Here is a 26,142-nt window from a genome sequence, read left to right on the forward strand (position 1 = left end):
AGGAGTTTATATAAGAATTTTGAAATTAACAGAAATTTTCTTGAGTCAACATCACCTTTTGTGGAGCAGGAAAGAAGTTTTAAGGGATTTTTAATCTGAAGAGATGAAGCTCTCATTAGTGCTGGCTCCAGGTTGCATATACAACGCTATGCAATACTCTCCTTATATATCAGCTCAAATGTAGATGCAATAGTCATACTCTCGTGTTTCACTGAGGTCCTCAGATGAGGCTGGGGAGGATAAGAACATGATATAATGCTTTAGGGCTTGAAGTAGTTGCATGTGGAGCCAGCTGGGCTGGACTTGTGGAATTCAGCTCGTGTAAGCAACAGAAGAATACTCTGTTCAGAGTGAAACAGTGCATGAAGCAGTGAATCTATCTATCTATGTATCAATATACATTTGTGCATACATATATATATTTCAAATCCTATTAGTTCCCCACTCCTAACTTTCTCTCACTTGAGCTGTGAAACAAAATGATACTGCTTTGCATCTGCTGAAGCAGAACTTGTTTCAAATTCCGTGATGAATGTGTCATTGAGTGAAAATGATTTGGCTTGAACCGCTGAGCCCGTTTTCAAGACAACTGCTTCAAGTAGCTCCAGGGGACATTTAGATTGGCTATTAGGAAAAATTTATTCACTGAAAGAGTTTTCAGGCATTGTAACAGGCTCCCCAGGGAAGTGGTTGAGTCACCATCCCTGGAGATGTGTAGATGTGGTGCTTAGGGACATGGTTTAGTAGTGGACTTGGCAGTGTGAGGTTAATGGTTGGACCTGATGATCTTAAAGGTCTTTTCCAACCTAATCAAATTTAATGATTCTATAAAAATCTTCAGTTTTAGCGGCTGCCTGTTTTGAAGCTTCAATGCTCCGAGTTAAAACCAGAGTCAATAGGTCAAATATGTTTGTTCTTCAGTAGCAATAACAGACTGACAAGACAAGAGGAAGTAAATGTCATGTTTTTAATGCTGATTTAAACAGTCTCCCATGAAGTCAAAGCGCCAAACGTTGGGTGTCTTTCAGCGAAGCCTAATGGTACCAAGTTAGAAACCTGCCCGGACACACCTTGTTTTCAGTATTCATCGCTGAAGGGATACTCCGGATGGTCACGCCACCTGTGGATAGGTGAGATTGAATAAGTGAACTTCTTGGGTAGAGGCAGGGTATCACATCACTAATACAGTTGTCGTGTGCTTAGCAAACCTCTTTCTTGCACTATATAGGTGGCCTTCACAGAAGGCTCTTATTCAGAAGATGTCTGCTCTAAATAGTTTTCCCTGCAGAGCGGAAAGCAAACTATTTAAGGAGAGGACAGTGAAGGATCATTTTTCAGGCCTATCACCTGCATACCTTAAGGACAGATGGGATAAAACCAACAAGGATTTAGATGCCTGCTATTCTCACTGTTTAACTCAGTGAATATAACTCAGGTTAGTAAAAGTGTTGTAGGGAATGGGGATGGCTTCAATATGTGTATGTTGTGGAAGGTGAAGACTTCTTTCTTCAAATGTCTAGGAAGACCCTCAGAAATAAGGGCTATATTAGAAGGAGAGGTGGAGACGCAGACTGTACTACTCTGACATAAGCACTTCAAGCTGTCATGAACAGGTCTGGGTCTGGTATGGTGCTTTCACCAAATGGTTGCCATATCTAGACTAGGTCTGGCTGTCATCTAGCTCAGCCTAGATATATATACTCTGCTAGGTTAATAGCAGAGAATTGCTCAGTGGCAGAGAACTTACACCAAAGCCTTGGGGTGACCCAGGCCAAGGGAGAAAAGGATGTTCATGGCTGTATACTACCTAAGTTATAGATGCTTCAGGCTTCATTTTAAAACTGCATGCTCAGAGAAGATGCATGATCCAGGATCATTGTAAAAAGCAAGAATAAAATTCCCACGGTCAACTGCAGGTGAAAGAAATAACGCTTTTCTCCTGTTGCTGGCAGACTTGAGAGAGGGGCAGTTCTTTGTTGTGGATTTTCTTGTTTGTTTGTTTGAGAAGATGATGCTAAGCCACAAGTCCTGATTTGAAAAATGCTTTCCATCAGCAAAATCAAAAATTTCTGAAAAGCATTCTCAGGTGCACCATGGCAGCTGCCTGCCTTGCCTTACAACAGAGCACAACAAATACTGGCATTTATCCCAGCTGTGGATAGTTCCAGTTTGGGAAGGATGTATTTAACAGTATTGTAGTTAAGTAACTGTAAGGCATCAAACATTTTGAATTGGTTTTGTCAAAACATTTCATTCCAATATTCAGCCAAGCTGAAGTGTTTACACATTAACAGATTGAGTTGATTCAAAAACACAAGCCACAACACTTTGGCTTGTTTGGTTTCAGCATAATTTGAGAATGTCTGTTTTGCCAGTGTCATAATATCTACTTTCCATCTATGGAGTATGCTTGCTAACCAGATCTCACATGTTGAAAGGTCTGAGTCCTTCGAGTGAAAATGATTCACTCGGAGGAATCAATGCAGCTTGGGATAACTGGTAAAGAAGAATATCTATAGCTATGACTGGGAGCACCAGATAAATCAAGCAGGCAGATTAATGTAAAACTCGCCCAGCACAATAGTTCTAGATTTCTCTGAGGGAGAAGAAACCATTTAAGACTGAGATGTCCTGACGTACTCATATTTTTAAGAAACTTCCATTTTTTGCTCAGGTGCTGAACTTGCTAACTCGTTCCACTGACTGCAATATCCTGTTTGCACAGGCTTAATCGCACCATCAGAACAACAGATTTGCACTCGGTACCCATGGTAGCTGATAACCAAAAGAGTTGGAGGAATGCTGGATTTTTCCACTCCTGCTAGCATTTGCATCACAGCAGTCAAAGGTTTTGCACAAAGTTGACTAAGCAGAGGTCTTTCTGTGTGATGATTTGACTTTTTTAGATACACATTGCTGGCTGAAATAAGTAATTTCTTTAGGCTAGTCACTCATCTGCTGCAGTGTCAGTTCCAGACACTTTAATCTGAGAACACACAGTAGACAGATACATGTTAGCTGCTCCTTAAGAAGGCAACATCACTTTCTGAGAAGGCATTTTTCATAGTTGAAGTCAGACCATATCTAAGAGTTTTCCCTAAACATGTCACTCTTGTGAAAAATAGAGCTGGCAATGTCTGCCTTATGCATCCCGTTTTCCTTGTCCTCAGCATCCTCCTGTGACCAAATTAGTCTAATAAAGCAAAGCATTTAGTTTATTAGTTTTTGGATTGGTACCTTAAAGTTCTTCTCCTGCGGGCATTTGCATCCTTTAACTTTGCCTCTGGAAAAGGCTCTTACAGAAAATGTAACCTTGGTTCAAAGGCTTGTACTTACTTGAAGTTTGGACAATGTTATAGCTCAACTTAGCTATGAAAAAAACAAACAACTTCAAATACCAAAACACACCATAGAATCTGCTAGGCCGTTTCTGAGAAGCCTTCTGGAACTCAGTGCTGCTAATTGATGGAAGACTATTTTAAGTTTTCAGAAACTAAAGCTCCAGAGCACGTGGCTGAGCTTAAATGTGGAAGATGAACTCCATTATGATGCTTTTAACTTAGTTCATATTTCTTATCATGTCTATGTAGCACATTAAGTGGTTTATTTGTTTCTTTGCAACATTCCCCCATCTTTTGAGCAATGGTCACTGTTTCAGAATACTATTGATGGGGCTGTCCTGCCTTTCATTATTTGTAGTGCTTGAGCACGCTACAGTTTGGCAAGACACAGATAATCCAAAGCGACAACAGAAATGCATGGAAATGAATCTCTAGCATTTGGCTGCACATTGAGTGCCCTGAAAGGGGTAAAGAATAAAGTTTGGCCACAAACTATAGATGCTCTTTAGCTGAAGGAAAAACAAACAGCCTCATTCTCTGGAAGAGGAGATGTTGGATCAGTCTGAGCTTCCTGGGGTAGTGCAGGCTTCAGATGAAGCAAAACTACATTGGGCGGTAAGCCTTAGATCACAAGCAGCAAGAGATCAGGCCTTGTTAGTTCTCAGAAGTTGGGTAGTCAAATTTTGATGCTCTGACCAAAGTATTAAATGAGAAGGAGCAGAGCTCTTCCTAAATTAGCCCTGTGGTTTCATATAGCAGATTTCCTAATTCTTAGCCATCCGTATGGCAATTTTTAGGACCAGTTATCTGTGGAAAGACTAGGTTTACATTCCATAAGCCATTGTACTGGAGCAGCAACATGGCTTGCTGACCCCTGGAAATGAAGGTGGGAAGGAAAGACAAGAAAGTGCTCCTATTTGGATTTTAGCTCTGATAGCCACACTGCTAGATAGGGGCAATGCTACACCTTGTGAGACTGTCATTATAACATAGAGCAGAAAGCCTTTTAGGAGATGGAGCAGAGATGGAAAAGCCATTTACAGTCACTTTATACTAGGTAGGCTTTGACATGTGAGCTGTAACCAAGTATTGCTCATATCTTTGCATTGGATCTAGAAGCATATTCAGGCTATATTAAAGACCTCCCATATTTAAGCCTTACCTTGAAATAAGGTTGTTTATACAAAAAATTAATATTAAAAAGAGTTTGTGGGTGGTGTGTTGTTTGTTGTGGTGGGTTTTTTTTTTAAATCCTCTGAAAAGACAGGAATGTTCTGTGAGGATCTACATTTCCTTCTGGACTTACATTAACAGTTCCACATAACGAACATTTTTGTTCAGTGCTTCGATTTCTTTCATCTCTTTCTCAGTGAGGGAGAAGTCAAAGATCTAATGGAAGGAGATGTTAGGAAGAAATTAGCATTTCTTTTCATAATCAACATTCATATATTCCAGACCTCAGAAGTGTAATCCTCCCTGCTCTCTGCTGTCTTCCCCACAAATCCATGCTTGCACTTATAGGAAGGTCTTGAGGACATGAGTAAGTCCAGTCACATTTGCTTACGCCCTTTTGCAAGAAGAGAAAGGTCATCTGGCAGGTGCTGGGCCACCAGCTTTGAAAGCAATACATTGGCAGGGAAAGCGGGGAGCAGTGTGGGTACTGAGTGCTGCAAGGGATACAGGAACAAATCCTTCATCTTCTTTGGGTTTGGTGGTCAAGCCAGATGCTTTTTGTCACACCTGTAAGCAGCAACCTTTCCCCAGAAAAGCTCCTCCATACCTGAAGACTGGGCAGAACAAGTCAGTCATTCCTGAACACCTACAGCCAGCAATGTTGTGCTGCTGCCCTATGGAATTACTTCATCTCACTTGTGCTGCTTGCTGCAGCAACCGGTGTGCTGCGATACACCACCAGCTGGAACTTTAGCTACTCCAGAGGGTTTAACCCAAAATTTCCTCTCCACTTTGCTCTATTATTGTCATATCATGGTACTATTAGGTGATGGGGACAAAAAGCATCAAATATGGCAAAGCCGGACATTGGTCAAGCCTTATGTTGGCAGAAATAAATGGGAAAATCACCTTCTGTGGGGGCTAAGCCAATGTAAGGGGATTCATCCATGCAACATCAGAGTATGAATTTACCTGAAAATTCTCTCTGATGCGTTGTGGGTTGAAGCTTTTTGGGATGACCACCACTCCTCGCTGGATGCTGAAACGCAAAGCAACCTGTGCAGCTGTCTTGTTGTACTTTTTGCCAATGGCGTTCAGCACGGGATCCTTCAGTAAAGGTGGGGAGGACACATTTACCCTAGAAGGAGATTGAAAACAAACACACAAAAAACCCACCTTATCTTTTATGTTAAAACAGAGGCATCTACTTGTTTGTGGACAGAATACTGCAGCTTTTTGACGAGTATTGTGAAAGGTGGTAGAAAAGCTTTGGCATTTAGGTTGGTAGGCTGTCAAAAGCAACTTCCCATGTGATATTCTAATGTTGACTTAGCTCCTACTTCCTCGCCTAAGCATCAACATTCCCAGTTACAGACACTTGCTTTCTGTTAGGGGAGACCTAAGCTGACCTCCTATACAGACAACTGGCATTTTTTCATGACAGCATGCAGCAGGAGTGTTGCAAGTTTACATTCTCAACAGTAATATTTAGACACTGAAGTTCAAAACTACTTTGAAAAACAGGGACAAAGGCATTTTGAACAGGAACCCAGCATTAGAGAACTATTATTCTTTTCTTGGATACTGTACTTTTATTAGAAAATAACATGGGAACTTACCATGATTCATCCCTTGAGGTTCCCAAAGGGCTGTACCCAACAATAACAATGTCATGTTGTCTGCAAAATTCTAAGAGTTTGGGTTGGGTGAAATAAGGATGGCATTCAACCTATGAGAGTAACAAAGCACGATTAATCAACAAGACCAGATACAGAAGCAGATGTTGTCCAGATATTTGTTAGAGCTACAGACCAGGTGATGCTTTCAGGAAAGGATCCATGCAAGTTAAGGAATAGGGTAACTGAATCTGTGCTCACTATTCTAATTGTACATCATTGGGTGATGGAATTTTTTTTTTTTGGTGGACAGCAGATCAACATCTGTGATTATGATTTGGCTGTGGAAAATTTTTATTGGCTCCCAGTGGAAAGGTGGCAATAAATGAGCTGGGGGTGGAGGCAAGGGAAGCTCATTAGAGTAGAAGTATGAGAATGCAACCCACCTCATGTGGGTCAGACCTCTGTTTTTCTGCCTTTTGCATTCAGGATGACTAATCTGATGTTGTTTTTTAGGGGAAGTGTGGGCATAACCTGTCCCAGATAAAAAGGTGAGGGGGGATACGTAAAAGGTGAGACATGTTCATAATGGTTTTATCCTTGTTAAAAGATCCGCCCTCCCACATTGCAAATACTGTTCATCATTCCCTTATAGGCAGGAATTTTCTGGCTGCATTCTCAGTCTCTAGGAAAGGGATGTCTACAAGGTGACAGAGCAACCACTGTTTGCAGGCAGTCTGAAGCTAGCTGGCACACCTATGCTTGCTGGCTGGCTGCCCTAAGCTGGGCTTAATCTTTTGACTGGTTCTCCTCAATGCCAGGAAGCAGCAGCAGTGGTCAGTGCAGTCTTAGGAGCACACCACAAACGGCAGCTGCGTTTTGCACCCGCCAGGCATGTTAATATCGGTGAAGGGTGCTGGAATTCTGCCTGTCACAGGTTGCCTTTCCCTGCAGGCCAAAGACAAATGAAAGCTATGGCCAGCCTCCCTGCCCTGTGTCAATCCAAGCTCTCCAGGCCACTCACTGAGGGTGGGAAGTTGTTCCCACTTAGTCTGTGGCCTCTTCATTGATACTGCTAACCTGGATAGTCATTTGTGACAGATGAGTCACAAGTGCTTCCCAGTGATTTCTAGGAAATGCGGTGATCTGCCAAATGCCAGAGTCAAAGGTATGGGGCATTCAGATGTGTCACTGCCACTTAACGCCTTCTCTGAGCCCTACTGCTTTAATTTAACTCGGACATGCCTATCGTCTTCACGGGCCTGTTCAGCTCAAGTAGGTTGCTTAATGGTGTCTCCCCCCTTTAATTTATGTTTTTCTCTAACTCTTACTGATGTCTTATAGGAAGGGAATAAAAGACCAAGTACAGGGTATTTAGGAGTTATTTCTAATAGCTTTTAAACCTGGGAAGCTTAGTGACTCAAGATCCCTGATACTTAGGGTTGTTAGATTTGGTGTCAGCTGAGGTAGACATGACTTCCTTGAGGACTGGTTAGCTCTGAATGGTTTGTCTTGAGAATTTTTTGGACTTGAAGTAAGGTACATGGCAGAGATTTAAGATCTGCATTGACTCAGCATTCAACCTTGCTACAGAGCTTTGGCAAGGAGGCTACAGTTTTATAGTCCTGGAGCAGGAACTTAGGAGAGCAATCGTTCCAGCACCTTCATCTATTTATCTTTAGCCTTGATAGGATGAGTAATACTTTCAAGCTAGAAATGGCAGTGTGACAGTACGGAGGGCAGCATCTGTGGCAAAACATACGTCACCCTTCTTCATGTGGGCAGCTTAGGCCACATGTTGCCTCTGTTCCCCACAGGACAGTGGCACCATAGCAGGCACTGCCCGTGGCTTGCAGTCATACCTGGTTGCTGACAGGTTTGTACTTAAGTCCTGGCTTGTTCAGGATCATCTCCAGCTGCCTGCGGTTGAAATTGGATACTCCAATAGACTTTGCCAAGCCTGCATCTTTACATGCTTCCATAGCCTGCAACAAAAGCAAAAACCAGTGGAGTCTCACACTTTGACTCAATTCCTTGGAGCATGCATTTTAGAGATATGTGGAAGATAGTTCTGCTGCACCAAAGGTTTTTCTTTAGTCTCAATAATGGACTAACAGCTCTATTAGCATGACTCAATTCTTTGGAGCATGCATTTTAGAGATAGGTGGAAGATAGTCCATTATTGAGATTAAAGAAAAACCTTTGGTGCAGCAGAACTAACAGCTCTATTAGCATGAGGGCTGGTACCATCCTGCTATTCTAAACTCTGTTCCCATATAGACCTGGTTTCCAAACCAAACCCTATTATTTTATGCCTCTTGTGAGGAAAGAATTTGTCTGGAGAGCAGAAAGATTAATCTGAGATATAGATACTTAAGTGCCAGAAATCTGCTTTCAAAGAGTTTTGCTTACTTCATGCTGCCTTAGCACTGCCTCAAAGCTGGAGAAGGAAGAGCAAATAAAACAGATTGCCTTCCTGATAAGTCAATTTATTTCTTTTGATGGTACAACAGATTTTCATATGAAGTCTCTATCCAGTGAAATCCCCTAAATATCTGGCCAGGCATGTCACAAAACCATCGCAGAAAACTTCAGTACAGTATAAAGTAGAAAAAAAAAAGGGGGGGGCCGAATGTGTGAGGGAGAGGAATTCTAGATATTCTGCAATTCAGACCAGTCCTAATAGCTGAGAAAGCCTTATGAATACAGGCCCTGGTCTTCATTAGCTTCATCTGCTGGGTTGTTAAGGGGGAAAGAGGGTCCTTTCCTATGTCTTCCCCTTTGCTCCCTGAAACTCTGCACACAAAGGATTCAGTGACCATTTGAGGCAGAGCAGACCCCACTGTGGAGCTGGATGCCCCTCCTGCCTCTGTTGTTATTCCTTTTGTCCCACAGGAGCTGAAAGCAGGGAGGTAAGAGGCACCATTTATTTGATGACCTCTAGTTGGCCTCATATGCTTTGCATCACTCAGTGACAAGTCAGCAGATATAGTCATCTGGAGCCATTTTTGCCTGCCAGCACCACACTGAGAGAGTGAAATTATCTGGATTGAGTTTAGCCACTTTTATTTAGGTTGATGTTATTATTTGCAGGCACTCACCACCACCTATTTTTCTCTTGGCTTATTAGCTGAAGAGAGTGTCCTGCTACAATATATCCTTTACAATAAGCACCAGCTTGAAGATAAAAACATAATGTGTTCGGACAGCTGTTGCTTTCAAAGTTTGAGCAATTAGCCTATGGAAAAAAAGGAATGAAGTGCATCAGCCAAAGACAAGGGTAACATAAACAGCTAACGTGGAAATCCCCCTTCCCCTTGAGACGCAGCCAGGACAGCTCAATTGGTAGGGGAGAGCCCAAGCCTGCCCCGGGCTCTCTCCCGCTCTGAGCTTTCACTCAGAACGTCACCCATTCTCCATCTTTATCTGCTGCACCTCAAGTTGAGCTAAACTGGGACATGACTATCCAGCTCTGGACAGCACAAGCTGAAGTGGAGCATGTAGCAGCCCATGTTCTCTCTCGTGGTGGGTACTGGGCTGAATTAATGATGCTTTTGCAGCAGACCTGATGCAGAAAGAGAGCTGGCCAGCTTTGACTATGAATTAAAGACTATCCAAGGCTTTAGAAGGCAGGAATATGAGGAGACTGCTGATCCCACTGAAGCCAAGTGGCGGTAGGCTTAAGGAGACATCTGGCTATAGGACAAGAGCACATCACAAACAAATCTAGGATGTAATCTTTCAGGCAAATGCTACTTCCCTCCAAGTTTTCTTAGCAGAAAAACCTTTCATTCTCATCTGATATATAAATGTAGAAGTGAGGGAGCTTGTTCTGATGGCAAGGGTTTTAAGGTGGTTTTTTTTTTTTGGGTTTGGTGTTTTGTGTGTGTGGCTTTTTTTATGGTGAGTTTTAGGGCAAGTTCTGCTTTTCCTTAAAGGTAAAAAGTGCCTTTTTTTTTTTTTTTAAGAAGGATCCAGTTACTTCTTAGGATGACTTCTGCTCTAAAGATCTGATAAAGATACCTAAACTAGCAGATGTAGAGTGCACTTTCTGAAAGAAGGAATGTGAATGTCAGATATTTCAATGATGTTTTGTTATAAAATAATTAAGTGATGGCAAGAAGCAAGATCCTTAGGGACAGAAGTAAAATCTATCCATGGAGCTAGTAGAATTTGATCCATTTGGCTTGTCAATATGCCGCAGCTCTGTTTATAAATGCCACAAGTAAAAGCAAGAATGAGGATCTGTGTGTTTAAAGCATATATGGATGGATGTTGTGTTTGCTTACCTCCCAAGTGGCACATAGGTCTGTCTCATGGTAGATAAATTTTCCATTTTCATCTCTTGGGTAGATTGCATCTCCAGGCTGAAAAGTAAAACCACACTTTTGTTCTTTAAAGAAAAATTTACACTCCTCAGAGTAAAGATTTTTCCACAGACTGTGGTTCTACTAGCAAACACCACCAAAAAAAAAAAGCTTTCTGAAACACCCCAAGTTCAACAGGTCATTCATGCTGGGCTTACCACATCCTCTACTGCTAAATCATCCTTGGATATACTTCTGAACTGTCACATGAGTGCACACTCAGGAGTTCCCGGATGGCGTTGTTTTTCAAGAAACTTTCGACCTTTACGTTATGGCATCCAAAGGACTAGTTTCCTTCTAGAGGGCTGGGTTAGAGTATCAATCTGTATTCTCTTCCACTGCTTTCCTCCTTTCTTCCTAGCCCTTTCCCTGATCCAGCTTGTGTCCTAGGCACCTGGGAAGAGTACTAGTTCAGTCCAGCTTCCACCAGCTGCAGAGACTGTTTTTGAGAGCTGTTTACTAGTAGTGAAGGGCTACATGTAGAGCTATAGTACAGGCCATGAACCTCTTAAGTGCATTATCTATCTTTCTTTGGAGCGCTAGGAACTCTCTTCTTATCTCTATGCCCCATAAACAAGACTTCAGAGATGAGTTATGAGCTGATATCTCATGAGCACAGCTTTATTTTATTTGCTGGTCATTTCACTGCTGTTGCAGGCAATGCATTAACACCTCCCTCCCTTTTGTGTGATCTCAGTTTCACTTTTTTCATAAAAACTCTTCAATGATGTTTGACATTTGATCTGACTGCAAACTGCTGCATTTCAAAGGCCAGGATACAAGATGTTGACATGGTAACTCCTTGGGAACATGCAGCTGTGACTAATATGATCAGTAACTGGTGCCTCCCAGTTCGGTCAAGAAGTTCAAATTCAAAGCATTTAATGGGAAAAATGAACCTAAGGAAAACACAGCCTCAGATTTCAGAGGCCAAGGTCTTAGTTACAGGCACATGCCTGTCTCCACCAAATGTGCTGTTTTTTCTTAATGAATTCCACAATGATGACTTGTTGCCTTCATTGCTGTGTCTTGCTGGGGAAAAAAAAAAAAATCTTGTCCAGAAGGAGGTAGATGGCTGTTGGGTACAATTTTATATTAGAAGGCAAACTGTTTGCCATCACTTGAGGTGGAGAAGCCCTATTTACAAAACCACCCCATGCTGTTTTGGAGCAAACTATTCATCTCCATGATATCCTAGAAGAGTCTCCAAAGGACTGCAAATTCAACGCATAGCAGTTGGACTTTGAGTTCAGGGGATGAGTCTGAATTCAAGACCTTTTTATTCTGTTCCACTTCTAATTCATTAACTTCCGTTCAACATCATTACTTTTTTTAGAATAGTCAATAGACAGCAATTTCACTAGCTGATTTATCATCCTCCTATTTCCCTCTATTTCTATTACTTTTGTTCTGAAAAGTGAACAGAGTTAGGATGAACGACTCTTGAAGATGAGCTTATCTTGACTGAGATAAGGACTGCCAGCTATTGTGGATTTTCAAAGATCCTCCTGACTCCAGGGAACTGCACAAGGTGTTGAAGTACAGTTGTCTCTGCTCAATGGTCTCCAGGCAACACTTTCTCTACCAAGCTACCTTTTTATGCAAAGGAGTTCCTGAACGGAAAAATTGTCTGCAGGTGGATAAAGAAGGATAATGTGCTGAGAAAAAGGGGGTGTTTTGATGGTGACAGGATGGTGGTTAATGGTTCCTTGAAAGGTCTTTTGGAAGTTGGTTATGTTTCTCAGCTTTGGGTTCTCATGGGCTACACCAGTCATTCCCACAAATGCTGTTTTCTTCTCTTGCAGTTCTCGTGCAGATAGCCATGCACCTTAGACTGAATGTAAGGTGGCTTCCTACCATGCTGCCGTATGGGCACTGAAACGTGTGACAACACCATGCAGTCACTGCCACCATGCAGAGATCACATCATATCATATCGTATCATATTCAAAATCTGGAGGCACTCCAAAAGCTGCCAAATAGCTTATTTGTGTATTAAAAAACCACAGCAGTTGGTAGCCACTGGGAGAAAAAGCCATGCTCCCATTACAATAACTTTCTCACCAACACAGATGCAGGAAGATGGGTATGCACATCCCATCACTTTCACAAAACTGTCTTTGACAAGAGAGCTTTCTCAAGAGTACAATTTTAGAAAGAAAAGAAAGGAAACCCGTCACCATTACTAAAGGCTAGGGCCTTTTTGCTCTTTGTATTTGGCATAGAAGAAAAAAAAGCAACTTTTTTTCGTCTCCTCTCGGGGACATGAATGAATCTTCAGGACTGCTACTCCTTTAACAACTCAGATTGTTGATACAGGCCTCAGGGAGTCAGATGTACATTACTTTAAAGCCAGCTGTCTATATCTTTATATTGTGGGACAATGACCTTCACTATGTGGGAGAATGAACTACTAGAGAATACAAACACAAGCAAAGGGAAACAGGAAATTGCAAGTAGTGGGAAATTTTTAAAAATGTACCCGAAAGAATTCCATACGTGAGACTGTATAAAAGAAGTTTTAATGTCTGAGTCCAGTTACTCCTATACAGGTCTTAATGGGATAAGTCTTCCTTGGGGGGCAAAAAGGAACTGCAGATCTAAGGTGATTGCTTCCTGGTAAATTGTTTCCTATCTCATGCTTCTGGTAGTTTGGGTAAACAAGTAATAAAATAGTAGTAGCTAAATAGTTGTAAAATATAATTTTATTAATCAGAACTACCTTCCTTGCAAAAAGGGGCCAGTTTGGACCTTAGACATCCCACAGAAAACAAGTAACCAGCTAATTGCCTGACCCTATTCTCTTTAAGAAAAGGGATTTAATTGGTTCAAAACTATTTACTAAAAATATGTTGAATCTCATTCTTCTAATTTCACTATTATTTCATTTATACCATGTACTTTCAGAGGGAAATTGTAAAGTAAGGTACGAGTGGCTGTCAAACCAGAGAGTTTGGGGACTTGCAGGAGCTTGTTGAAACGGTGACATGCAACTCTGATATGATCTCCTTGCATTCAGAGGCTTTGGCTACAAGTTGCCCAGAGCCAGCAGTATGAAGGAATATCAGGCTTTAAGTTTTAGACATTTGAGAGAGACAGACAATCCATGTTTGGGACCAACTGTGATCTACTGAAGCTGTCTGAGAAGAGCACTGGAGTTGTGGTTATGATCTTAATCTCCTTGATTTGCCCAGTAGCTTTAATACTACTGAGGCTATTTGGTTTTTGGGACAGAGTAAAGAAATCAACTTGGTCATTTTTTCTGCTTTCCCTCTCCCTTTTCAAACTTTGCCCCTAGCCCGTTGCTGCTTTGTATAAGCACTTTCCTCCAGTGACTCCCTCCTCATGGCTGAGGGAGGATTAAGACACAGGTGCTGCTTCAGCTATGGTAATTCTTCAGCATAGCAAGTGTTCATCCCCAGTTAGGAGACCTGCTCTCCCAGTGGAGAGAAACCATGCTACAGTTGTCAGTAACTGTCTCACACCACCTGTAAGCCTCTCCTTGTGTGGGTAGTGCACAGAAATGTATATATCATGCATTATCTGTCCAAAGTGCTATTTTCTACATGGACCGGAAGCTGCGAGAAAGATGCTAGATGGAGCCCTTGGCTCAAGCCAGTCTTGCGCCTTTTTGGGGCAATTTTTCTTTTTACCTTGAAAGCCATTGGCAGCTCAATAATGTAGAGGTCAACGTAGTCCAGCTGCAGGATCTTCAGGGTTTTCTCCAGCGTGGGACGCACCAGCTCTGGGGGGTGGCAGGTATTCCACAGCTGGGGAGACAATCACAGGCACTATTTTTTTGGATGCAAAGACATTGTGGCCTACGTCTCTTGCACAGGACCGTCCCAGTGCTGACCCAGTAAACCTATTATGTATTTGTTTATTACGAGACAGGTTCTTCTGAGCTGAGTATATTGCAAACTCTTGCTCAATGAACTTAAGCAGATTCCATTTGTTTTCTGAGCTTTCCAAGCATATGCTTTCACTGGAAAACTTGGTTTCCACAAGAAATCTGTGGTGAGTTTTATGCTTGAAGGCAGAAGCTCAGATCATGTGAGTGAGCTGTTGAACAGCCAAGCACCCAGCATGGAGAGAATCTTTTGGTTTTCTCCTGTGGTCATGGAGCCTGAGTGACTCCCTGACCTACGGAATTTTTAATTTACCCCTCAGTCCTCACTGAAAGTTGTATTATTGTTCAGTTACTGTAACTCAGGTGTGACTAGCTAAAGCACAGCCTTTTCAGCCTTTTTAAAATACAACCACTTCCTCATGGGGTTATGCCCTGAGGTTGCTATGGAGTGTGCTTAGTTGATTAGCTTTCAGTACTATCTCTAAGTGAACCCTGCTGATGCAAATCTCTTGCAAGAATAAAATCATAGCATGGTAATTAGTAACTAAGAGCTCTTTGTAACCTGGTTAAGAGCTCTTTGTAACCTGGTTGCTGCAGTTAAAATAATAAGAAAACCCACCAGAATTAGCACACAATAGAAGTTTTAAGTGCCATTTGTTTGCACACCATAAGCTGGGCTATTTTGTCTTCTTTTTTCAAGGCATAAAACTGACATGTGGAGCCATGTTGAAGTTTTTGGCACCTTCATTTGCTGGAAAAACCTACTGTTTGCTTTTATGGCCATTGTCTAGCTAGTTCTTCCACCAAAGCTGGCAGTCACTGCAAAACCAAGGTATAGAATGAATTCATTCTTGAGACACGTAATACTTGACTTGCCATTTTCAGGAGAAGATAATCATTATAGGTGTCAGAGGACATAACCTGTGGAAGTTTTAACATATTTTAGACTTTTAAGGTGTATTTTAAACCAAATTATGGTTTTCCCAGGGTATAACAATAATCTGCTGATCTTCAGATTGTGGGACAATCTTTCCAGTTGATCTTCAGTTGTACTGAGAGCAGCACATCTGACCCTGCCCTAAGCTGACAAATCAGAACAGGGTTTGGCACCTGGAAATTCATATTAGGCTTTCCCCAGCTGAATGTTGCAAGGTGTGAAGAGTTTATGATCACTAGATGGTGGTTACACGGGCTGAGGTGTACTGCAGAAAAGGGACCAAGGTCCTGCTCTGAGTTTTAAGATGTTCCACTAGATTTCCTGAAAGCCTTTGGACTGTGTGTTTTTTAAGCATTTTACATGTAAAATGAGATGTTGTTTTGGACTTAAGTATAAGTAAGGAAATGAGTCTGTGTACCTTTCATGTTTACTTTGTTTTGTTACTGTATTTTATAATTTAGTAACCTGAGGTATGTTGTCAGTTTAGAAGCAGCTTTTCCGAGTGCCCTTTCTGTCCTAGTGCTGTTGAGCTTGGTACTTGTCAGTGAATATATACTTCCCTTTAAAAAACTGCAGAGGCTCTAAAGAAAGAGCCTTTAGAAATAGCAAACACTTGTACTATGTTAATACATAGATGCCATGGAAACTTAAAAGTTTCATAACTGTTTTCATGATTTGTACAAGTTATTGTATTATCTACCTAAGTAGAACCCATGTAGACGTTTGAGCAGTCAAAGCTGCCAGCTGGCTTTGGCACTTCAGGACACCACATTTCCTGGAAATGTTACTTCTAGTTTAATGAAAGAAATATCCTGGGATGAAAGAGGAGACCAAAAAGGTCTTGCTATATAAGCCAAATGAGATGTTGGCCGCTGATACAAAACCTCTAAAATTTCTGGATGCTGAGCTGCTCGGCCTGATCAGCCAGCCAGCGGCAAGAGCCAAGTGCAAGTGCTGATGATTTCAACTGGCAGATGCAGCCCGATTGCACCAAGTCACTGTTCCAGTAACACAGCCGCTCAGCAGGGCTGTTCTTGTTGGTCCCTGCTGACGGACGAGCCTTCAATTAGCATCATCTTTGTTTAAGGAAAGATCTACATGAGGGGCTTGAGTCTGAAGGGTCTTGGGAATTTCCAGTACTTCTGATGTCAGTAGGGCTGAAAGCAAAACAAACTCTTGTTGTGCAAGTGTCTTCCAAGAATGGTCTACTGTATCTGTTGTGTTTCCCAGAAGATGCAACAGTTCGTATCAGTAAGTTACCAATCCATGTCTGATATATCTACTGTTGGCTTGATATTTGCCTGTAGTTCATGAGGTACATAAAGTTAAAGGTACATAAGCTCATAAGGCAAGGAACATCCAGTTCCACTCCTCCTGGGAAGTTCAGAGCTGCTGTGAAAGTATTCAGTGAAACCTGTGAAAATCCTGGATTGCGATGGATTAAGTTGCTTGCAGAATACTTTCCACTTCTGCATTTGAACTCTTTAAAGACTGCGGAGATGCTCTAATGAACTATCACCCTGAGCACCTGAAGTTTTGTCAAGCACAAACAGGACACAACAGAAAGATAAATCCACGTGTGTCCCAACTCACAGCCACAAGGCAGTCTGGAACTGCAGGCATTGACTCTTACGGTACTGCACGTTGCAGCCCTACGGCTTACAGGATCTGCAGTTTAGGGAACAACTGAATTTACAATCAAGAAATCAAGTGTATTTTCACAGATGGCCCAATACTGAAGTAGTGATTATCAACCAGGAAAATCATGTAGTGATTAGATAAGACAACTGAATACAGAAAGGCTTAATTAATAAAGTAAGTTTAGAAATTTTACCAAGAGATGGTCTTTCACAGAATCTAAAGGTTTATATGGAAACATAAACTGCAGGAGAAACATTTGGGAAAGCTAAAAGACTCAAAATTGTTAGGACATCTGTTTCTAACCTTTTGGCACAACTCTGTGTTTTAGATTTGTATATTACTGGTGATTTGCAGTAATGAAACAGTCGACACAGAACGTTTTGACTGATCCAAATCAATGTGTTTGGCATGTGAGAGACTGAGAGACTACCCTGATACAGGTGGAAAAATGTGAGGATGTGAGCTTGTCTCAGGATGGCAAGGTTGTTACCAATTGAACCAAGAAGGGAACTTGGAAAAGAGTTGCAGACTTTGCAGATTGGAAATTGCTGTACTTGGAAATTGGTCTGTAGCTTCTGAAAATCCACTTGGTCTGCAAACTACCCAATCCAAAGCTTAGTTTCCCAGATCATAGAGCTTAACTAAACTGCTCACTGTAAAATGGGCCTTTTATCCCATGGGATCTTTCAGTCTAGGAACCGTGGTATTTATTTCCAAGGCTGTGGAGTAACTTTTATGGATTACATCTTATTTGGGAAAGAAGAAAGGGAAAATATTAGGTTGATATGTTCAAAGAAGCACGGAAGGAAGGGGAACTTGAAGCCATAAACTCCTTTAGAAAATGGACAGACACCATGAATTTTCTGGGGCCGTTTGATCTTTATTCTGCAATGTGCTCTCTCTCTGGGCTATAGTCATCATAGTTGTAACAGCTTTTATCAGACACTTTGTTGGACAAGGGATTTAATTCTTCTAGGAGAGAATCAAATCTTACTGTTAAGATGTTAAAGCATTAACTAGCTTATGCATTACCCCAGCCCTCTTGCTCTAGAGAATTGTGGTGACATCTTGTATCCAAGTAAGCTGATTTATCAACCTAGAACTTTTTAATGACAGGTGATACAGTAACGAAGGGTGTAGCTTGATGAGTGATTTTCTGGCAGTAATACCAATGTCAGCACTTGCTGTTCTTCCATACACAGACATTAGCATGCACGTGCTTGCTTCCACCCCTTTCATTGTGCAATCTCATGGCAAACCTGTACAGGGAATTGCTCTAACAGAAAATAACTTGTTTGCAGCATCATTGGCCAGATCGGGCTCAGTGTTTGACTATACAACTGTGTGTGTCAGCACAACACATGGGACAGTAACAGCTTAGGCAGCACTGCTGAGTGTAGCAATGGTCTAAACTTGCAGGTGCCTACAGTATAAGGCAGAATGGATGTTGCATGGTTTTCATTGCTAACAGAGCTTTAAACTGAGAACAACAGTGATACCTGTGCTTAACAGCAAATCTAGTGCTCGTAAAGCTCTGCAGCATTATGGTAACGCTAGGAAATACAAATACAGGATGTTGGATCTGGAAGCATGCCAGATGTGGACCATCAGCATTCTTAAGAAACCCATTCACAGAAATCCTGGATTTAGTGAAAATAATCTAAGCACAGCTTCTCACCTTGCCACAGTAAAAAATGTCTTCTCGCTTAATCTTTCCTTCAGCAATCTTCTCCCGGATGGCTTGTCCAACTTCATGCTCATTGTAGTAGACAAAGGCGCCGTCGATATGACGGTAACCAGTATCAATGGCAATCTTCACTGACTCCAGACAGGAACCCTTGGGAGTCTAATGGGAGAAGAAAGAATAAATGTAGTTTCAGCCTCCTGCTCACCTCTCCTGCAATGCTATAGACTCCCTGAGATATGCACAATGTTCCTGCTGGGGTTCATCCAGTCCAACCATCCCTTGCCTCCTCAGGCACCTGTGTTTCAACCTCTGAATAAAAGTGTTGTGCACTTTCCTTCAAAACCGTCACAAATGTGGAATTAGATTGGAAAAAGGAGGAAAGCAAAAAATTCTCTTTCTGGGAAATTATATGAAAATTATTTCAGAATTTCTTATCTAGAGAGCAGGGGCTTTCCTACATCAACTGTTTGCTGAAATCCCTTACTCAGGTGGAAGAGGGCCTTTGGTTGAGCAGAGCTGGTCAACCACCTGCCTGCTCAGATGATGTTTGGTGGCTCAGTAGAGCTTTCAGCAAAGCAATAATCTGGATTTGACTTCTTTCTCCTCAAATCAACTTACCATTGGTGGTATCACAATATGAAGGGTGATAGATCAGGACTGCACTGGTATTCCTAGTTCTGGACAACTGCTTTACAGTGTGATTAGGAACCAGTAGATGCTTTAGTGCACATTTATACACATTTTACTGCTTCAGTTTTAAGATGAGTCCAAGAAACCTCTTAGGAAGTCCAAGTGGTATTTTCGTACTGTGTGCTGCAGTTATGTTGACTCATCTTTGCTGAAATTCAGAGTAAGCTTGTTTTTTCAGAGCAGTCATATTTTCCATTAGCCACTGTAGGAAGCAAAATACACATAGGCCAAACCAAGCAAAAAAGCGTAAGACGGGTCACTGAAATAATTTGACTGGTTGCTGAATTTGTACTGAAAACATCTTATTGCTATCACACTTTGTATAATGAGATGTGTGGTGGTGGTCAAGGGCTCTCAGTGACACATGGCCACAGTTGTCCCACCCTTTTCATAGGCATTGCTCTGCTGCGACAGGGACATCTGGATCACTTAAAGGAAAACTGAAACAGGGTGAGTCAACCTGCTCTGCTGCTGCCTGCCAGCAGCACATGCCAAGAGGTGAATTTTGCTACCTCCAAGTGAAGGGCCAAGACTATGCTGCTTCTCCTGTGAAGAAAATAGATGCCAGAGACCTCTGGAAATGAGACAGGGTATGAAGAAAGAATATCAGATTTGTTGGTTTTGCTGATACCAAGGAAAGAGAAGATGCAGGACTGGCAGTAGATGCTGTTGGGAAGGACCACTTTCTACGACAGCAATCAGTCTCCCTCCAAGCTGCCCTTTTACAGCAGCCACTGGGTTGGCTGTCCAGGAGTTTGCCATAAAATTAGCAGCTACTCTTCCACCACCTGCAGAACTAAAAGGTGTGAAACTCATAGCTGCCACAGGATGATGCTCCAGCAACTGAGGACACTAGTCTGCCCTTCCACATTCATGGATTTACGAAGGACTGCTGAAGACACATTGGGGTCAACCTCTTGGTGTTTCTGTCCCAGAGCTGCAAGCTGGTGGCAGATTATTCTGGGGTAATGGGACTGTAGCCCAGCCTGCTTGCTCTGATCTTCAGTGTCCCATCTGGGCTGGCTGCTATCAGGTAAGACTGGCCCAGGTCCTGTTCAGGCTCAGGAGGGACTTTCTGCTCCAGCATGCAGTGCCTAAAGGTTACTTAAAATGCAAAGCTTCTCACACTTGCCCTTATTTATTACGGACATGAGTGAGGGTTGAGAGGCAAAATGGCACAATTTGGCATGCTAAAGTTTTTACAGCAGTGACGATGCGATATTGTCTGCTTAATTGAGAGAGACAAGGAAACATTTGTTTGAAAGCTTTGCTGTTTTCATTCTGGGAGCCTCCCAAAGGCATGCTTGGCCCCTGACTGGGCCCTTTCCTAATTGCTAGTAGGATGTAATGCTAAAAAGCCTTTCAGGTGCAGTCAATGGCTAGTTTTCACACGGGGCATGTTGGGCAGAAGCGTGTGGCATGGAGCAGTGACAACTTGAACATGCTCACTGCTTTGTCCCTGCCTGAACCTGCAAGGAAGGATTGGAGGAAGGCAGCAGGCAAAAAGCTCTGACACAAGTACTGCAGTTACTGGTGACAGTAACCTCAGACCTCTGTCCCAGCAATCAGCTGCACAAGGCTGTACCTGCAGCTGCCAGGCTCAGGCTGACTAGCACAGAGTAATGGGGCTCAGCTTAAAGGTCTTATGAGCTCAAGTCTAAGCGATGATTAGTTCTGCAAATGAGAAATATATTTTTAAAAGTGCAGTCAGTGTTTTTTCTATGAAATTTGATTTTTCAGTGTGACTTTTTGATTGCTTCAGCCTGTTTGACCTCTAAGTGTATGAAAGCAGAACAGTTGGAGTACAGTGAAACATTACCTTAAGACAGATTTTGAAAAAGTTTTTGTTGTTTTGTTTTTGTTGTGGTTTTTTCGAAACATTACCTTAAGACAGATTTTTAAAAAGTTTTTGTTGTTTTTTTGTTTTTTTTGTTTTTTTTTTTTTTTACTTTTTCTCTTTGTTAAGAGCCTGAAAATGGGCTGTAGACCTGATCCCAGAATTTCTTCCCTCTTCTCTTTGCAGTCTTGAGAGATTGCATGAACCCAGTTTTTTCCTGAATCTGTAAACTAACCTCCACCAAGCAAGGAAATGTTGATTATTGAGTTGTATCTTTTCCTCAAACACCTGGGCCAGTTTGGGCATAAGAAAAGCAGAATGAGTAGGTGAAGAAAGGTAGAGTCTCACATAAAGGGGAACAACATAACGGCAGACTTGGGAGGAAGGTAAAATAGAGGATAATTAGAAAGCTTGCAGTTACTGCAATTGCTTTTGGCTGAGTCAACTTATGTTAAAACTGAAGTTGTATGCATTTCTTAACCTTTTGCATGGGACTTACACACATCTGTACAAATAATCTTGTGAAAGACTCCTCCATCTCAAGGAATAGTCTTATTCTTTAGGGGCTTGAGAAGGCTTTTTTTGGATCAGGCCTTGATTACCAATGGCCGGAGATAGGTTTACATTAAATATAAATGTTTTCGTTGCACTAGTTCATTTCATCTGATGTGGTGTATTAGTTCTGACAGACCCTGGTCTAAGGTGCTTCATATAAAAATGCAACGCAACCTAAGGAACAGTTTTTTGGAAAATCCTGCCTCTATTGAACTGTCCCAGCTGAAGGCCTGGGACATCTATGAGTCTGGAAACTTTGTACCATATGTTTATTGTAATTCTAATGGAGAAGCTATCACTTCTAGTATTTCAAATATCTAATCCTTCCAAATCCTGCAGTAATGAGCTGCGGTAAACTCTGCTGATGAGTTGCACAGGCTAGTCATGTTGTGGTTTTGCCACTTTTTACAAGTCTTGTCTTAAGTGTCATATCCTATTCCATTGTTTCCTGACAGACCATATTAAAGCTGGGTGACTCAGATCACCACTGCTCATCCATCTTTCCATAAGAGGACACACAAACCTGGATCTTTCCCCTCTACCCCCCTGCTCAGCCTGAGGTGTTTTAAGATCTTGTCTTTTGTGGAAATAAAGTTTTTAACCAGTAGTGACCAGATGAGAGATTACCACCTGAAAACCAACTTTTACTTCAGTGCAGATGGAATTTTGTGATATGCCTGCTCTAACGTCTTGTGGTGTTGTGTAAGGGTCGGCACTACCATCACAGCAGCTGATGGAGCAGTGCCTCCCGGGCTGTGGGGCCACGGAGCAGCCACTTTTACCAGGGAAGCCAGACCTCCTCCTTGCTGCGGGTTGTACTCACCAGGGCACATCACCTAAAATGTGGTTGCCTATGCTGTCTACTCATGTTAGGTAGTCCTTTGCTCTTGCACCATTCCCAAATAATCAGGGCTGATGTTCAGAGCAGCACAAATGCCAGGCGAGGAACTGGAGTGTCTCCATGCTATAAACCTTTCTGCTTTGTCAGTAGTAATTCAGGACACTTTGGCCTTAAGACATATCTTTGCTTCTTTATTACTTTTTATATAAGTGTAGATAAGAGGTATGCTTGATTCTTAGCTGTAATTACCGTTTCAGCTTCTAATCAGTGTGCCCTGCAACTATGCTACTTTGATCAAGGACTGTTGTTTTAGAGCTGGAATTTTATAACCACTTGTACACTGTAAGTCAGATTTTTATCTTCAGTGCCCTTACAGCCAGTCACTAATTTGTGCCAAAAAAGATATTAATTCTATTACATATTTTATGATAAAAGAAAACCTGCTTGGCTGACTAGAACCACTCGCTCAATCACTAATAACTCCTTTAATAGCATCTAGGTTATTTTTAAGATCACAGAGTTTAAGAAAACACATGCCATTATTCCCTCTATCCATCAATAGCTTGTAAACCTGCTGATTTACCACCTGCATTGCAGATTAATCCAGTATCCATCTCTTTCAGGCTCCACAGTAAGTAAATCCGGCAGAAAGACAAGTGGAGCAGACTCAGATTTGCACCTTCACTGAAAGAAAGGAAGCAGCAATTTGGCCCCTTCTCCACAGATGAAGTAGCCAACTGGCCAACTACTGCATTTTATGAGTCTGAAAAAGCAATGTGCTTCATCAGTTCTGCCTGTCTGAAAGGGTCTGCTCTCTTTTTCCTCTGAGACCATGAACTTTTTTTATTTCTTAATGTTTATTCCAGACATCTTCCATCACATCTCATTTTGTCAAAAACTATTCTCCTTACTACAGAAAATGTACAGCTTCAGTTTTGCTCATGACTGTGTGTGACTGAGTCACAGGAGAGTATGTGCAGGCGTACCCATGAATTTTATTGTTCCTCTCAAGTAGAAGACCATTTGGATAGCAGTGTTAGTGGTTGTCCTACTCATCACTGTCATTTAGTGTTGCCTTATAGCTGCCCTCCAATTCTTTTTCTTTTTCTATAGCATCCTTTTCTCATCAGAAATTTCCATCACTTTCCAGCTGATAAAGAGGAATTCTGTTTACCTCCAAAGACAAAACTGACGGGACAGCAGCGTCATTTTGAAAAACCATGTGAACAGCTACCATAGGCACTGTTTTCAGAAATGCCTTAATGTCAGTCTTGTAATTTCTTGTGTATTAGTGCATACAGTAAAGGAAAACAGTCAGTCTTAGGCTCCCAGATTCTGCTCTGCCTTGTTTCATATACACAGCTTTACAGAGTTGCACTAGTCTCGGCAGCACATGAGAGCTGAGGAAGCAGCACTTCAGGGAAGGATCCATTTACCTTAGACATGAGCACCTCATCCAGTTAGCGCAATGGTATCCAGACCCTCAGTTGGGAATAATGATCCTGGGAGGAAAAGTGTGAGGTGTTGGGAGAGACACGGCCATTTCCTGGAAAAATCTGAATTTAGCTGCAGCTGAATTACACAAGAGATCCAAACTGTGGGCTAAGCACTCCAGTCCTAACCTATAATTTAAGATGTGGAGCCGCTGTTTAGGAATCTTAGTCAGCTAAATACAGGAAGGAGAAAGTAGGTACATTCCTGGGCTCAGAGCCTCCTTCGCCAGAGCTCGGCACTCACACATGGATTCTTATGCAAGTTTCTAGAAGCCCAGTTGCTTATTTCCATTTGCCTGTTTTCCGGACAAACTTTCAGAGAGGACTGGCTTAAGATGTTAGGAACAGAGCATAGAAAACATGTGTACTGAAGGCATTACAGGAAAACACAGGTTGAGTTTACAAAGCCAGAGGATATGAGCCACATAAGGGTACATTCTTAGAATTGTTTAATCTTGTAAAGGAGAAGCTGTACTGTACACCTCTTTCTTGGAAAATGCAACCGCCAGCACATCCCTCTCTCTCGTACACAGGAAAATCTGGCTTTCATTCCCCGGAAGCACTGGCAGCCACCATCCGGGAAGCAAAACACAGTGAGGGGACCTCTGCAGAAGTAGGTAGAGCTGGGAACGGAGGCAGAGAGCACAGTGGAGAGCTATGAGCTGCTCTGCCGTCCCACGAGCTTTATGTCACACAGTGTGTTGCCTTAGAGAGGGAAGGACAGCAAATGCACCCAGAGAAGATTAGGGAATGATGATGCTTGCTGCCTCGTCTCACGCTGTGAAGGAGCATGGACAAGGGGGGTGCCTTTCTCCTCAGGCCTGATGTCCGGTCAGTGGCCTGAAGCATGAGGTTTGATCACCCATACAACAGAAATTAGATTGCATAACTGCAGATTGAGCATTTTTAGAATTCCTATGACATGGTTGTTCTAGGATTTAGCCAAAGTTGTCTTCAGGAAAGCCTTATTATTGTAGCTGGCAGAGGCTGCTGGAGTTAATTTTACCACTTGATTGCAGAATCCTCAGTTTCAGTATCACCACAACTTTTTACTTGATGCAAATTCATTTAATGCAAGCCCAAGCTTAAGGGCTGCCATCCCTCTCTGTTGGCAGCCAGAATATTAAAGCAAACCATGCAGATGACATGCATACCCACGTCCCATGCTTGCAGTGCCAGTGGAATGGACTACGAGTTTCCTGAAGAGCTGGAGGATGACACAATAGCCAGCGGCCAGCCCTGGAAAACACAGAACTAACTGGAAGGATGGATGCTGTCAAAACAACCTTCAGAGAAGAAATGTATTCCCAGGGATGCGTGAGGTACAAGGGGAAGATAAAGCACCAGCTTGTGCAATACAGAGGGGAAAGAAAAGGTTGCCAGTAGAGTAGTTCTACTTCGTTCCCTAGGGTTCAAGGGGAGAGGTTTCTGGCGCCAGTTCGAAGAAGTGTTTGCAAAGGCAGATGTAAAATTTGGGGAATTCCACCACCTAGTTAGCTAAACCAACAAAAGTTGGCTTTGATGGAGCCTAGAGAGTCATTTTCTGCACAGCGTTTTCAAGTTTTGACAAATGCGAACTCCTAGGTCAACTGAAGACACAACCCAGATGTTAGCTTCCCGCATGAGATGTAAGAACATGCTTACACTGTTCTTCGGAGAACTGAGGGGAATCAGGGACACATGGGAGTGTACAGCCATATTTAACGTATGGAGTTAGTCAGGGAAGTTTTAGAAAATAGAGGTTTGTCTGGAAAATTGGGCTCCCGATGTTCTTGCCAAAAAGCATATCTTTCAGTTGTGTTAATTCAAATTACTCACTCATAGAGGTTCAGCTTTTCTGCCTTCAACAATGCGAGTGATTCCCTGTTTCATCTTCTGTAAACCAATCTTCATAATTTAAATTTACATAGAAGAGCTTTCTTTGTGGCTCTTGAGCAAGATTAAAAATCCGGCACGTTTAGAAAGCCAGAGGAAAAGAGAGAGAATTAATTTTTTGTGTGTCAATATTTGATATTATTGCATTGGTAACAGCTAGCTTTGTAGCTTTTGGAAGAGGGGTATATTGAAACAGCTAGCGCTTGCCACTGCAGCACGCAGCTATGGAATGGAAAAAG

The 26,142-nt window shown here is 42.1% G+C and overlaps 1 protein-coding gene across 1 annotated transcript; it reads right to left on the reverse strand.

The window, feature by feature from the left end:
* Nucleotides 1–959: 959 nt before the first annotated feature.
* LOC104514908 (3-oxo-5-beta-steroid 4-dehydrogenase-like) lies at nt 960–24,267 on the reverse strand (the record flags this gene model as incomplete). The annotated part of the gene is made up of 9 exons (XM_010158712.1): nt 960–1,120; nt 4,648–4,730; nt 5,487–5,652; nt 6,134–6,243; nt 7,993–8,115; nt 10,420–10,497; nt 14,151–14,267; nt 18,604–18,771; nt 24,230–24,267. Coding segments are annotated over 9 exons (926 nt in total), but the record flags the coding sequence as incomplete, so codon positions are not given.
* Between the last annotated feature and the right edge of the window lie 1,875 nt (nt 24,268–26,142).

The sequence above is a fragment of the Eurypyga helias genome, unplaced genomic scaffold (genome assembly GCF_000690775.1).
Source record: "Eurypyga helias isolate BGI_N326 unplaced genomic scaffold, ASM69077v1 scaffold989, whole genome shotgun sequence".
Lineage (NCBI taxonomy): Eukaryota > Metazoa > Chordata > Aves > Eurypygiformes > Eurypygidae > Eurypyga > Eurypyga helias.